The sequence below is a fragment of the Choloepus didactylus genome, chromosome 3, assembly GCF_015220235.1.
Source record: "Choloepus didactylus isolate mChoDid1 chromosome 3, mChoDid1.pri, whole genome shotgun sequence".
In the NCBI taxonomy this organism is placed as follows: Eukaryota; Metazoa; Chordata; class Mammalia; order Pilosa; family Megalonychidae; genus Choloepus; species Choloepus didactylus.
In genome coordinates, this window is record NC_051309.1 from 83,402,129 (window position 1) to 83,418,433 (window position 16,305).

The 16,305-nt window shown below is 36.7% G+C and overlaps 1 protein-coding gene and 1 pseudogene across 1 annotated transcript; one reads left to right on the forward strand and one right to left on the reverse strand.

Moving 5' to 3' along the window:
* Positions 1 to 7,507: 7,507 nt before the first annotated feature.
* On the reverse strand, positions 7,508 to 7,738 carry LOC119528686 (UPF0729 protein C18orf32 homolog). Its single transcript, XM_037828981.1, has one exon. The coding sequence runs from the start codon at positions 7,736 to 7,738 to the stop codon at positions 7,508 to 7,510; it is 231 nt and encodes a 76-aa protein (XP_037684909.1).
* Positions 7,739 to 11,893: 4,155 nt separating this feature from the next.
* On the forward strand, positions 11,894 to 12,734 carry LOC119530324 (annotated as a pseudogene).
* Positions 12,735 to 16,305: the final 3,571 nt, after the last annotated feature.

The window sequence follows — 16,305 nt, forward strand, 5'->3', positions numbered from 1 at the left end:
ATAGCTAGTGAAGCTGAACATTTTTTCATGTGTTTCTTGGCCATTTGTATTTCCTCTTCAGAGAACTGTCTTTTCATATCTTTTGCCCATTTTATAATTGGGCTGTCTGTACTATTGTCATTGAGTTGTAGGATTTCTTTGTATATGCAAGATATCAGTCTTTTGTCAGATACATGGTTTCCAAAAATTTTTTCCCATTGAGTTGGCTGCCTCTTTACCTTTTTGAGAAATTCCTTTGAGGTGCAGAAACTTCTAAGCTTGAGGAGTTCCCATTTATCTATTTTCTCTTTTGTTGCTTGTGCTTTGGGTGTAAAGTCTAGGAAGTGGCCGCCTAATACAAGGTCTTGAAGATGTTTTCCTACATTATCTCTAGGAGTTTTATGGTACTTTCTTTTATATTGAGATCTTTGGTCCATTTTGAGTTAATTTTTGTGTAGGGGGTGAGGTAGGGGTCCTCTTTCATTCTTTTGGATATGGATATCCAACTCTCCCAGCCCCATTTGTTGAAAAGACCATTATGACTCAGTTCAGTGACTTTGGGGGCCTTATCAAAGATCAGTCGGCCGTATCTGAGGGTCTGTCTCTGAATTCTCAATTCGATTCCATTGATCTATATGTCTATCTTTGTGCCAGTACCATGCTGTTTTGGCTACTGTGGCTTTATAATAAGCTTCAAAGTCAGGGAGTGTAAGTCCTCCCACTTCGTTTTTCTTTTTTAGAGTGTCTTTAGCAATTCGAGGCATCTTCCCTTTCCAAATAAATTTGATAACTAGCTTTTCCAAGTCTGCAAAGTAGGTTGTTGGAATTTTGATTGGGATTGCATTGAATCTGTAGATGAGTTTGGGTAGAATTGACATCTTAATGACATTTAGCCTTCCTATCCATGAACATGGAATATTTTTCCATCTTTTAAGGTCCCCTTCTATTTCTTTTAGTAGAGTTATGTAGTTTTCTTTGTATAGGTCTTTTACATCTTTGGTTAAGTTTATTCCTAGGTACTTGATTTTTTTAGTTGCTATTGAAAATGGTATCTTTTTCTTGAGTGTCTCTTCAGTTTGTTTATTTCTAGCATATAGAAACATTACTGACTTATGTGCATTAACCTTGTATCCCGCTACTTTGCTAAATTTGTTTATTAGCTCTAGTAGCTGTATCGTCGATTTCTCAGGGTTTTCCTAGATATAAGATCATATCATCTGCAAACAATGACAGTTTTACTTCTTCTTTTCCAATTTGGATGCCTTTTATTTCTTTGTCTTGCCGGATTGCCCTGGCTAGCACTTCCAGCACAATGTTGAATAACAGTGGTGACAACGGGCATCCTTGTCTTGTTCCTGATCTTAGAGGGAAGGCTTTCAGTCTCTCACCATTGAGTACTATGCTGGCTGTGGGTTTTTCGTGTATGCTCTTTATCATGTTGAGGAAGTTTCCTTCAATTCCTACCTTTTGAAGTGTTTTTATCAAAAAGGGATATTGGATTTTGTCAAATGCTTTTTCAGCATCTATTGAGATGATCAATTGATTTTTCCCTTTCGAGTTTTTAATGTGTTGTAATACATTGATAGTTTTTCTTATGTTGAACCATCCTTGCATGCCTGGAATGAACCCCACTTGGTCATGGTGTATGATTTTTTTAATGTGTCTTTGGATTCGATTTGCAAGTATTTTGTTGAGGATTTTTGCATCTATATTCATTAGGGAGATTGGCCAGTAGTTTTCCTTTTTTGTAGCATCTTTGCCTGGTTTTGGTATTAGATTGATGTTAGCTTCATAAAATGAGTTAGGTAGTGTTCCATTTTCTTCAATGTTTTGAAAGAGTTTGAGTAAGATTGGTGTCAGTTCTTTCTGGAAAGTTTGGTAGAATTCCCCTGTGAAGCCATCTGGCCCTGGGCATTTATTTGTGGGAAGATTTTTGATGACTGATTGGATCTCTTTGCCTGTGATGGGTTGGTTGAGGTCTTCTATTTCTTCTCTGGTCAGTCTAGGTTGTTCATATGTTTCCAGGAAATTGTCCATTTCTTCTACATTATCCAGTTTGTTGCCATACAGTTGTTCATAGTATCCTCTTATAATTTTTTTAATTTCTTCAGGATCTGCAGTTATGTCACCTTTTTCATTCATTATTTTGTTTATATGGGTCTTCTCTCTTTTTGATTTTGTCAGTCTAGCTAGGGGCTTGTCAATCTTGTTGATCTTCTCAAAGAACCAACTTTTGGTGATATTTATCCTCTCTATTGTTTTTTTGTTCTCTATGTCATTTATTTCTGCTTTAATCCTTGTTATTTCTTTTCTTGTCCTTGGTTTAGGATTGGTTTGCTGTTCATTTTCTAGCTTCTTCAGTTGATCCATTAGTTCTTTGATTTTGGCTCTTTCTTCCTTTTTAATATATGCGTTTAGTGCTATAAATTTCCCCCTTAGCACTGCTTTTGCTGCATCCCATAGGTTTTGGTATGTTGTGTTCTCATTTTCATTCGTCTCTATATATTTAGCAATTTCTCTTGCTATTTCTTCTTTAACCCACTGATTGTTTAGTAGTGTGTTGTTTAACCTCCAGGTATTTGTGAATTTTCTAAGTCTCTGATGGTTATTGACTTCTAATTGTATTCCACTGTGGTCAGAGAATGTGCTTTGAATAATTTCAATCTTTTTAAATTTATTGAGGCTTGTTTTATGTCCCAGCATATGATCTATTCTGGAGAAAGTTCCATGAGCACTAGAAAAGTATGTGTATCCTGGTGATTTGGGATGTAATGTCCTGTATATGTCTGTTAAATCTAATTCATTTATCAGATTGTTTAGGTTTTCAATTTCCTTATTGGTCTTCTGTCTGGTTGATCTATCTATAGGAGAGAGTGATGTGTTGAAGTCTCCCACAATTATTGTGGAAACATCAATTGCTTCCTTTAGTTTTTCCAGTGTTTCTCTCATGTATTTTGTGGCACCTTGATTGGGTGCATAGACATTTACGATTGTTATTTCTTCTTGCTGAATTGCCCCTTTTATTAGTATGTAGTGGCCTTCTTTGTCTCTCAAAACATCCCTGCATTTGAAGTCTATTGTATCTGAGATTAATATTGCTACACCTGCTTTCTTTTGGCTGTAGCTTGCATGAAATATTTTTTTCCATCCTTTCACTTTCAGTTTCTTTGTGTCCCTGTGTCTAAGATGAGTCTCTTGTATGCAACATATTGATGGTTCATTTTTTTTGATCCATTCTGCGAATCTATATCTTTTAATTGGGGAGTTTAATCCATTTACATTCAATGTTATAACCGTGAAGGCATTTCTTGAATTGGCCATCTTATCCTTTGGTTTATGTTTGCCATATTTTTCCCTCTCTCTATTAATATCCTTTATTGTACCCATACTGAATCTCTTTAGTACTGAACCTTTCTCCAAGTCTCTCTGTCCTGTCTTTGTTTCTCTGTCTGTAGGGCTCCCTTTAGTATCTCCAGTAGGGCAGGTCTCTTGTTGGCAAATTCTCTCAGCATTTGTTTGTCTGTGAAAAATTTAAGCTCTCCCTCAAATTTGAAGGAGAGCTTTGCTGGATAAAGTATTCTTGGCTGGAAATTTTTCTCACTCAGAATTTTAAATATATCGTGCCACTGCCTTCTCACCTCCATGGTGGCTGCTGAGTAGTCACTACTTAGTCTTATGCTGTTTCCTTTGTATGTGGTAAATTGCTTTTCTCTTGCTGCTTTCAGAACTTGCTCCTTCTCTTCTGTGTTTGACAGTGTGATCAGTATATGTCTCGGAGTGGGTTTATTTGGATTTATTGTATTTGGAGTTCGCTGAGCATTTATGATTTGTGTATTTATGTTGTTTAGAAGATTTGGGAAGTTTTCCCCAACAATTTCTTTGAATACTCTTCCTAGACCTTTACCCTTTTCTTCCCCTTCTGGGACACCAATGAGTCTTATATTTGGACGTTTCATATTATCTATCATATCCCTGAGGTCCATTTCGATTTTTTTCAATTTTTTTCCCCATTCTTTCTTTTATGCTTTCATTTTCCATTCTGTCATTTTCCAGGTCACTGATTCGTTGTTCAGCTTCCTCTAGTCTTGTACTATGAATGTCCAGAATCTTTTTAATTTGGTCAACAGTTTCTTTAATTTCCATAAGATCATCTATTTTTTTATTTAGTCTTGCAATGTCTTCTTTATGCTCTTCTAGGGTCTTCTTGATTTCCTTTGTATCCCGTACTATGGTCTCATTGTTCATCTTTAGTTCTTTGAGTAGCTGCTCTAGGTGCTGTGTCTCTTCTGGTCTTTTGATTTGGGTGCTTGGGCTTGGGTTATCCATATCGTCTGGTTTTTTCATATGCTTTATAATTTTCTGCTGTTTTTGGCCTCGTGGCATTTGCTGAACTTGATAGGGTTCTTTTAGGGTTTGTAGACCTATTGAAGTCCTTATTTCTAATTTATCAGATCTACAGCTTCGTGGAGTACACTTTCTCTAACTAACCAGCAGGTGGCGTCCACGGGCCACCTGTCCTCCACAAGCCAGTTCTCCCCTGCTTAGCCTTTTTGGTGAGTGGGGGAGTGAGTCTTGTGGGGCCCAATTGGTGTACCAAGCTTGCGTGTGCAGTTGGTGTTGCCTGCCCTGTATGTGGGGCGTGTTTCTGGGCAGTCGGGGAGGGGGGGTGGCTCTAACAATCAAATCTCCCTGATGATCCTAGAGTTTTAAAGCTGGTGCAATAGTCTAATCCTTCAGTTCAGTCCTGCCACAGTTTGTCTCTGCCAGTGACCCACAAGTCCTTGGTATTGGCGTATGGCTCCTGAGACTTGCAAGTGGGCCCCTCTTCCAGGCTGTGCATCCCGGGTCCTCTGTTGAGGGATGACTGTGCTATGTCACAGGTGAGTGCCGTCCCCCCAGGGCAGTTCTGGGCTGCTGGGCTGTGTAGGGAGGCTCCCAGTCTGCTGAAATGATGGCTGAATGGGGCTTTGTTAATTCATACTGCTCCACCTTCCCAACTCTGGGACAATCAGCTGAGGTTGCAGGGAAGGCTAATGTCCACGCCCAGTTTTGTGGTGTGTGCCTGTTATTTAAAGCACTTCTGTCACACTGGGTTGTCTGGGGCAGCTCTGGGCTATGGGGCTGGCGATGGGCAGGAGTGTTTCCTGTCCACCAGGATGGTGGCTGTGAGTGGACACCCCCGTTTTCTTGGGAAGTTGTGGTGTTTAGTGAATTTTCTCAGCCACTGGATTATTGCCTTTTGTCTCAGAGCTCTCTTAGTTCTGCTCTTGACTTGACCTGCCCAAATTGAAAGTCTTTGAAGCTTTCTGTATTGGGCTTCTTAGAGTAATTGTTTTAGAAAAAGAAAAAAGGATTAAAAAAAAAAAAAAAAGGGCCCTCCTCAGAGATCTAATGGGTTATTGAAATGCTAATAGACAAAGCAACCAGGGCCATTAAGGAAAGGTCCACAGGGCAGAGAGAGATCAGCTTTTCTTCGGGATTTGCATATGCGCCTCAAGGCCTGAGCTCCGCCCTTCCCCTTTCTGTGTTCACCAGAACTCCAAAAATCCTCTGCCTTTATTTTGGTGTTTTTCGTGTTGTTTTTTTTTTTTCTATGCCTGTCTCCTCTCTGCTGGGCTGGCTGCTCTCAGATTCTCTGGTGTCTGGTCTCAGTCTATCTATGGTTGGAGTTTGGATCAGTAGAATGAGTTTCCGATAAGGGCTGCCACTGCAGTTCTCCCTTCTCCTTCCCGGAGCTGACAGCCCCTCCTCCCACGGGACTGAGCCTGGCAGGGAGGGGCGCGGGTCCCCTGGCCGCAAAAACTTACAGATTTTGCTGATCTCAGCAGTTCGACATTTTCATGAGTGTTGTATGAAGTATGCCCAAAGACAGATTGCTCTGTGGTGTCCATTCCACGCAGTTCCTGGCTTTCTACCTACTTTCCTGGAGGAGTAACTAAAATATACAGCTCACCAGTCTGCCATCTTGCCCCGCCTCCTGTTTCTTTCATTTTAAAGCCAGTATTTGGGGAGCGGATGGCTTGTTACATAATGACCCTTGGCTGTCTGCTTTGATGAGGCCATCCACTCAGCAGGAATGAATATGTTGAAGTTCGGTACAATTCAGGGTTGGCATATCAATGAGAATGCCAGCCATCAATAAATTTGGCAAAAGGCTTTTTTTTTTTAGTTTTTTTTTAATTTACAAATACCAGGCAGAAGGGGTCTCTCTGGCAGCAAAGTAGAAATGAAAAAGTAACTGACCCAACTTCATCTCCATAGTTCAGAGAATGGCAAATTGAAGATTTTCTGATTTAGGACTTTAGTTCCTTCTTTGGGACCAAGTGAATAAAAGACCAAGAAACTCCTGATCAAACTGGATGTGGAGCATTGTGTAGACAGGGCTGCACAGTTTGGCTTTGTTATAGTTCTGCTTTCTCAGTTAGCATCTCAGAGCTGAAACATTCCATGTTCCCCAGAAGTGTGGGGGCCAACTCAAGTTTATAATTCTGGCTAACGTCACCCTGCTTCTAGTTTATCCAAATCCCCTGCCCCTCATTCCTATTTATTATGTGTCACACTATGCAGGAGATACACTAACAAATCAAGCAACTGAATAAAACTCACACTTTTCCTGCAACTGTATCATATGTGATAGTGTCACTTTTTCTACATTTTGGCCAAATAAATTTTTACATAAACTAAAAAAAAAAAAAAAAAATGATATGGTGCTGGCACAAGGGCAGACCTATAGACCAATGGAATCAAATTAAGAGTGTAGAAATTAATCCACACATCTAAGGTCAATTGATTTTTTAAATTTTGAAATAATTTCAAACTTATAGGACAGTTACAAAAATAACATAAGCCCTACCACAGATACCCAGGCCCACCAATTATTTTTTGATTATTTAATACATTCATGAGAATGGAAGGAATGCAACAGAGTAGAATTTTATAATATACATTGGACATTTATGAAAAGATGTTTTATTCTTCAAAGAAGTTTCTTCTATATTCCCTGTCTCTTCTATCTTCCTTAGAGTTAGAAACAGTAATTACTACTCTCATAGATAAACTGCTCCATTGTGTTGGAAGGTAGTTTTTTCTTCATTACCATTTCCCAAAACTCTCTCCATTTCACGGCACTGTTTCACACTAAAAATATACTGCATTCAAATTAGAAGAGTCCAAAGAAGAGCAAACAGCAGTCATATTCATGTGAATGAATGTTAGAAGCCCAAGGATTTCTAAGTACTGATTTAGTAATAAAGATGTCTACTGGCACAAACCTTCCATTTATTCATATTATTAAAACTGCAATAATAGAAATGAAAGCTACTTCAATGAAAAAGGCAGCAATGAGGTCGTTAAATATAACTGAATACATCTGAAAAATAAATACCATGTTATTTCCTGATTAGCATCAGGTAAATATCTAAACTATCCTGAATTCTGGTCTGAGAGAAAAAGGTGAGAGAAAATTACAAGGAAGGCAATTACAATTATCAAGTCCATTTTTAATACAATGAAATCCTTTCAGAAAATGTCAGTCTTTCTTTTTATCAGAGGTTTCTGTTGGTTCTTTTGTCAGTAATCCATTTATGTCTGCACCCTCATAGTCTACTTTGTCTTTATTTTTATCATTGGATTCTTGTACAGCTTTTATAGGCCGTATATGACTAACAAAAGGGGAAATCAGAAGGTATATGTATGGCTCTAGGAAGTTTTTGTAGATCCAGAGCAGAATTGGAACGATGATACAAGGAATGGACACCATTGTCCCAGGCTTGAGCTCCGTGAGAGTGCAGGTGGGCTGCAAAGCACAGAGGAGCGCAGAAAGCAGAACGGAGCACGGGAAGGATTCTGGTTTCCCAGGCAGGGCAGGAGCTTGCGAAGCACCTGGAAGGTGTCGGCCAGAGCCTGAGGTCAAAGCCCGTCACCATCCCAAGCCCTGATCTCCAGATCCACTAATTTAACATTTTGCCGCCTTAGCCAGCTCATTCTATCGTCTATTTACATATTTATCAATCTATCAGTCTATTTTCTGAACATTTGGGAGCAGGTTGCACACATCATACTCCTTGAATTCATGCACAATTCCTAAGAACAAAGATATTCATTTATGTAATCACCTTAAGTATGGTTATCAAGTTCAAGGAATTTAACATTGATATAAAGGTTACATTCTATAATCCAACTTTTTCTTTTGTCCCAATAATTTCCTTTTGAGCCTTTTCTCCTCCATTTTGTTAAATTGTGGAAACATATATACAACATAAATCTTCCCATCCCAACCCCTCCCAAGCAACTATTTAGTGAGATTAATCACATTCACAACCTTGCAGTATTCTCACCACCAATCCATTACTAGAACTTTCCGTTTAATCCAAGCAGAAACACTACACTCCTTTTACATTAACCTCCCATTGCCTCTGCTCCCCCCCCAACTTGTATTCTATATTCTGTCTCTATGAATTTGCATATTCTCTCATATTTTCTTTGTGTTTACCATGGCCTTAAATTTAACATCCTAAATCTATAATAATCTTGTTGTTTTGACACCAACTTAAAAACTTCAGTAGCATACATAAATTCTGTTCCTTTACTCTTCTGTTCCCCCATCTTTATGTAGATCATAAATTGCTTATTTATACGTTATAAGTCCAAAACCAGGAATTTATCATTACATTTTGTGCATTTGCCTTTTAGATCCTGTGGGAAGTAAAAAGTAGAGTTACAAATCAAAAATACGATAGTATTGGTATTTATATACAGCCATGTTGTTCTCTTTAATGGAGATCTTTATTTCTTCATGTGGCTCCAGTCAATGGTCTGGTATTTATTTCCTTTCAAACTGCAGAACACTCTTTAACATTTCTTGGAGGGCCAGTCTACTAATGATGTTTATCTGGGAATGTCTTAATTCCTCTCTCATTTTTGAAAGACAGTTTTGCCAGATATAGAATTCTTATCTGGCAATTTTTTGCTTTTAGCACTTTAAATTTGTCTCCCCTCTACCTTTTTTCATCCATCATTTCTGATGAGAAATCTGCACTTAATCTCACTGAGGTTCCCTTGTATGTGACATGTTGCTTCTCTTGTGACTTTCAGAATTCTTTCTTTTTATTTGGCATTCAACAATTTGATTAAAACATGGCACAGTGTGGGTTTATTTGAGTATATCCTGTTTGGAGTTCATTGAGCATCTTGGATGTTTGTATTCATATTTTTCATTAAATTTGGGAAGTTTTCTTTTATTTCTTTAAATATTTTCTACCCATTTCTCTCTTTTTTCTCCTTCTGGAACTCCCACAATGAGTATATTGGTATGCTTGATTTTGTCTCTCAAGTTCCTGAGGCTTTGTTCACTTTTCTTCATTCTTTCCTCTTTCTTCTCCTCAGACTGGATGATATCAATTGTCTTATCCTCAAGTTCATTGATACTTTCTTCCGAAGGCTCCAATCTGCTGTTGAATACCCCTGGAAATTTTTATTTTCTGTTACTGTGGTCTTCAGGACCGTTTGGTTCCTTTTCATAATTTCTATTTCTCTTCTGATATTCCCTGAGTGTTCATCTCTCATTTTTTTGATTTTCTTTAGTTCTCTGTCCAGGTTTTCCTTTAGCTCTTTGGGAATATTTCAGACCATTTTAAAAAAGTCTTCATCTATGGGGACAAAAAGTAAATGAATAATAGGGTTGTTGGGGGTACAGGACATTTTGGATGTTTTTTTTAACTTTTATTTTAATTTTTATTCTTGTTTGGTTGTTTCTTTTTGTTGTGGAGTTGTAACAATTCTTTATATATTCTGAATTCTAGACTCTTGTCAGATATATAATTTGCAAATATTTTCTCTCATTCTATGGATGGATTTTTCACTTTCTTGATAGTATCCTTTTATGTACAAAAGTTTTAAATTTTGATTGAGTCCAAATTGTCTGTTTTTTTTCATTTATTGCTGTGCTTTTTGTGTCATATCTAAGAACCCATTGTTAAATCCAAGGTCATGTGGATTTACCTCTATGTTTTCCTCTAAGAGTTTTATATTCATGTAAATATAATTACCTTTAGGTCTTTTATCCATTTTGAATTTATTTTTGTTTATAATGTGAGGGAAGAGCTCAACTTTATTCCTTCACATGTGGCTATTCAGTTGTCTGAGTACCATTTCTTGAAGAGATTATTCCTTCCGCATTGAATGGTCTTGCAACATATTTAGAAATTTTAACACCTCACTCTAAATAACTGATAAGTCAAGGAAAAATTTGAAAAAAAAATCAGTAAGGATATAGAAGATTTGAGTAAAACTCTTAACCAATTTGATCCTGACTGACATTTATAGAATGGAACTCCCAATGACTGCAGAATATACATTCTTTTCAAGTGCATATGGAACATTCACCAAAACAGGCAATGTGTTGTGCCATAAAACAAGTTTCAAAAAATATCAAAGAAATGACATCATAAACAGAATGTTCTCTGAACACAATGGAATTAGACTGAAATTAATATCAGAAAAAGATAACTAGGATATCACCAAATGTTGGTAAATTAAACAAATATTTTTTAAATAACCCATGGATCAAAGAAGAAATCACATTAGAAATAGAAAAGACTTTGATATAACATATGAAAATTTGTGTGGTAAAACTTGATGGTATGGATAATCCCTTGAAGATACAAATCACTAGCACCAGCACAAGAAGAAACAGAAAATATGAATAGTCTTATATGTTAAAGAAGCTGAATCTTTAATTAAAAATCTTTCCAAAAAGAAGACTTCAGTCTCAGCTCCAGTAGCTCCACTGGTGACTTCTAATGGATACTGCCAAGCAGTTTTCCAAAGTGTTTATACTAATTTAGACTCCTATCAGCAGTGTGTGATATTCCATTTGTTTCACATCCTCACCAACATTTGGTATTGTCACTATTTTTCATTTTAGCTATTCTGTGGCTGTGCAGTGGTATCACAATGTGGTTTCAATTTGCATTTCCCCAATGAGTAAAAATGTTCAACTCCTTTTCATACGTTTATTTGCTATTTGGCTATCTTATTTTGTGAAGACTTGTTTAAGTCTTTCACTTATTGTTCTGTTGAGTTGTCTATCTTTTTAAATAAATTTGTAGGAGGCTTTTAAAAATTCTAGATGTACATCCTTTTTATAAATATAGTTTGCAAACAGAGTTTCCCTTTCTGTAAATACAGTTTTTTTTAAATGAAATATCATCTTCACCATATATATACACCACATGGCCTCAATCCTACTTTTGAAAATAAATCAATGTGTTATAAGGATATTGCAAAAAAAATAAATGCAACATTTATTTTCCTTATCCAGTTGTTTGACCTTTCCAGAGAAAATGGCACACCATCTTGAGTGAAACAGCAGCCTGTATCAGGAAAGCAGAGCTTTTCCTGAGCAACTCCTCTCTACAGAGAAGCACACCAAAACTACAAGTCTAACTCATTTAAATGGGCTTCTATTTATTCTGCTATTGATAATGAAGCTTTACCGTGAGGTCTGCAAATCTTTGCTTTGGAGGAAAACCTTACACTTCCTCTTGTTTCACTGGATCCAAAGCACTTCCACATTTGTAGGTTTTCTCAGTATGGGGTGGGAAAGAGAACCTGATGAAGGCAATTTTCTTGATTTCCATTCCTTGTATTGCTGCTGACAAAACAGCTTAGATTTTATATGACTCACTGGACTTCTCTGTATTTATTTCCTCATTGGTGAAAACAAGGCATATAAAACCAAATAAGCCTTTATGCAAATTTGTCTGCAAGCCCTGGACAAATACTCCATGAAAAATATCCATGCTTGTTAAATTGTTTTCTCTAGAGTGTATTTAAGAAAACTTGGCCTCAGGGCCAGAGCCATGGAGGCCAGCAGCAGAGCCAGAGTGCTGGCAAGGCCAGTTCTGCCAGGCAGATGCCGAAAACACCACCAGGGCTCTACCTCAATGGGGCCGCAGCTGTCGCCCAACTGGACCTTCTGAGGGAGGTGGGCATCATGGCCTTGCTGAATGGTGTACTTGGATGAGCCCAGCTTCATGGTGGTGACTGGGGTCGAGGGTCTACGATGCTCTATGATGCCAGACCGACCTGCTCAGTCACCTGACTGGTGTGTGGCCTCGAGGTGTTGGAGCACTGTCATTCAGGAGTTAGGAGAAGTGCAGTGAAAACCTCAGGATTGTCAAACCAGAGACTAAGATGAATGAGGGGTTTTAGTGGCAACTGAAATTATACCAGCCAATGAGATACAAAGTGGATACCCCTAGTGCAATTTATAAGCAATATCGGTTTACAAAAGGTTACAGAGAAGTAACAAAATTGCAGAATTTACCTCAGGAACTTTTTGCTGTTGACCTAACCACCACTTCACATGGACTGAAAGATAAGAAATGTGCAGGGGATCCTTATTTTGAAGTTCTAGCATCTGGGATCATAATGAAGGAAGTGGTCTGAAGTCTTTACCCACAAGGGAATGACATCATCTTTCATGCCTACTAGGAGTCAGGCTCAATATTAGTCTTATATCACTGAACCTGTACAGTGAATGGAATCTGCTTTGTTAGGTGTGATGGATGCACAGCTTCTTTGCCGCAAATGCAGTGCCAAGTTGGGCTTCTTCAATTGGTTTGGTGAACAGTGCTCATGTGGTAGGTGGATTAACAACTGCTTTTCAAATACATTAGAAGAGAGTGAAGGAAATGAAAATGTGGCCAGTTTTAGGATCACAAACAAGAAAAACACAAACTTGTGATATCTGATGCTTGGAAAGAAACTTACTGATGATATGTGCTACCCTTGCTTATTGTCATCTATGGCAAATTGTCTAGTTTTTAGGCCATCAACATTTCAATTGGAATGTGAGAAGGTAAAAATCACTTGATGTGCTTGGAAGTTATGCTTTGTTAGCCTAATACATATTATATGGGTAGAATACTTTATGTGGAAATAAAGTATGTAAATTTTATTTCATTTGATATTAGAATCTTCTATAACCTAGATATTTTCTTTCTCTCAGATATTTTAAAAACTTCTGATTTTTGGAAGTTAGTTATGTGATCTTAAGTTCTAGATGGACAAAATTTTGTGTAAAACTTGGTGGCTGTCATGTTCAAAAAGGTATTCTTTTACTTCTAGAAATGTAAAGCAAATTTGGTCATATTTTGAAATTTATCTCTCCCTATTTCTTTTTAAAGGAACATCAGGAAATCTTAGTTTGTCTGGATTTTCCTTGTAAATGTAGAAGAAAAGGCCATTAGTAGAGCACTGATTAAAATGTGGTTTTATTACTGTGCTGGAATCCCAAGCATCTTAATTATTTATTAAAATGTGTTTGAGATATGTCTTGAAGTAATCTACATAAAGAAATGTATTACTGTTAGGTATGTTTCTAATGATGATAAAGAAAACAAATTCTTAAAATGTGGAGCTGCTACGTATCGATTACTTTTTTAACCTGATATATGAGAGTACTGGGAAACAGTAATATGTCCAGATTAGTTTTTTGACCTGAACTCTGGAAATTGGAATTTATTTTACTGATTACTAATAGTTAGAATTAGACCAATTAGCTATTTGAACATTTCTATGAAATTAGAATTAGCTAATAAAGAGAAATAGTCTCTATTCTTAAGACATTTTGTATATTTATATGTATGAACATATGCTTCATGTGTGTATAAACACAAAATGGCAATATTTTTAAAATGCCAAAAGGAAATGTCAATAATGACTCTCCTAAAAAATACCTAACTTAATTTTTGAAGTGTATAGGAGTGTTATGCATGATTCTTGAGAAAATCTCAACACAGGACCTGAAGTCCTTGACAATTTCCACATAATAATTTTTCTCACTTATATGAAATAACTGTGAACAATCGAATGTACGATTTGTTTTGTATGACTGTGTGGTATGTGAATATATCTCAATAAAATGAAGATAAAAAAAGAATGAAAAAAATAGATTGGGGTGATGAATGCACAACTATATGATGGTACTGTGAACAGTTGATTGTACACCATGGATGACTGTATGGTATGTGAATGTATCTCAATAAAACTGAATTAAAAAAAATAATTGAACTGTAAAAAACAAACAAACAAACAAACAAAAAAAATGGAAAGAAACACTAAGAAACACTACCCAAAGAACAGGAGTGGGTACTGCTTTGTGACAACTCAGATCAAACAAAAAAAAAACAGAAATGACCCTTACAGGTGAAGCTAGCAACCTGATGTCCGTACAGAAATTGTCATGAAGTGGTCCATGATAAGAAGGAAGGTCAAATTTCAAATGGTCTCACCACTTCTATTCAACACTGTAGTGGAAGTTCTAACCAGAGCAAACAGGCAAGAAAAAGAAAGAAAGGGCATCCAAATTGGAAAGGAAGAAGTAAAACTTTCCCTATTTGCAGATGACATTATTCTATATATGGAAAATCCCAAAAATTCCACAAGAAAGCTACCATAGCTAAAGAACAAACTTAGCAAAGTGGAGGGGTACAAGATCAACATAGAAAAATGAGTGATGTTTCTATACACCAGCAACGAACAATCTGAAAAGAAATCAAGAAAACAATTCCAAATTTATAATAACAACTAAAAGTATCAAATATCTATGAATAAATTTACCAAAGGATGTAAAGAACTTGTACATGGAAAACTACAAAATATTGCTGAAAGAAATTAAAGAAGACCTAATAAAGGAAAAGACATTCCATGTTCATAGATTGAAAGACTACATATTGTTAAGATGTCAATACTACCCAAAGCAATTTACACATTCAGTGCAATCTAATCCAAATTCCAACAGCCTCCTTCACAGAAATTGAAACACCAATAATCAAATTCATACAGAAGGGCAAGGGGGCCCAAATAGCTGAAATCATCTTGAAAACGAAGAACCGAGTTGGGACTCACACGTCCCGATTTCAAAAGGTATTACAAAGTTACAGTGATCAAAACATTGTGGTATTAGCACAAGGACAGACCATAGACCAATAGAATAGAATTGACAATTCAGAAACAAACCCTCATATCTATGGCCAATTGATTTTTTTCAAGGGTGCCAAGTCAACTCAGTGGGGGTGGGGGGGATAGACTTTTCAACAAATGGCACTGAGAAAGTCGGATGTCCACTGCAAAAGAAAGAATGTGAACCCCTACTTCATGCCAAGGACAAAAATTAACTCAAAATGGGTCAGTAACCTAAACATAAAAGCTGAAACCATAAAACTCTTGGAAGAAAAATAGGGATATATTTTCAGGGGCTTGTATTAGGCAATAGAATTTTAGGCTTTACATCAAAAGTATGAGCAACAATTTTAAAAAATACATAAATTGAGCTTCTCCACCAAAATTTAAACCTTTTACACATCAAAGGACATTATCAAGAAAGTGAAAAGGCAGCATAAAGAATGGGAGAAAATATCTGGTAACCTTATATATCTAATAAGGGTTTAATATACAGAATATATAAAGTAGTCCTGCAACTCAATAAAAAAAGACAAAATCCTGATTTAAAAATGACTTGAATAGACATTTCTCCAAAGAAGATATACAAATTGCCAATAAGCACATGAAAAGAAGCTCAACAACATCAGTCATTAGGGAAATGCAAATCAAAACCACAATGAGTTATCACGTCACACCTACTAAAAGAGTTATTATTCAAAAAATGGAAAATAACAAACATTGGTGAGGATGCAGAGAAATAGGAACCCTCATGCATTGTTGATAAGCATGTAAAATGGTACAGCCACTGTGGAAAACAGTTTAGCAGCTCCTCATAAAGTTAAATATAGAATTGCCATATGACCTGGCAATCCCAGTTCTAGGTATATACCCAAAAGAATTTAAAACAGGGCCTCAAACAGATATCTGTACACCACTATTCACAGCAGCATTACTCATATTAGGCAAAAGGTGGAAAAATCCAATTGTCCATCAAGAGATGAATGGACAAACAAAATGTGATGTATACATATAATGGAATATTATTCAACTGTAAAAAGGAAAGAAGTTCTGATACATGTGACAGCATAGATGATTCTTGAAGACATCATGTTGAGTGGAATAAGCCAGACACAAAAAACATATTGTACTATCTCACTTACATGAAATAACTAGTATATGCAACTTCATAGAGACAGGAAGTAAATTACAGGTTACAGGTTGGGGGGAGGGGGGAATGGGGCAGAGATAGGGAGGAGGGTTATTGCTCAGTGAGTACAGAGTTTCTGTTTGGAGTGATGGAAATGTTTTGGTAATGGATGATAGAGATGGCACAACACTAATACTATAGAACTGTATATTTGAAAGAGGTTAAAACGG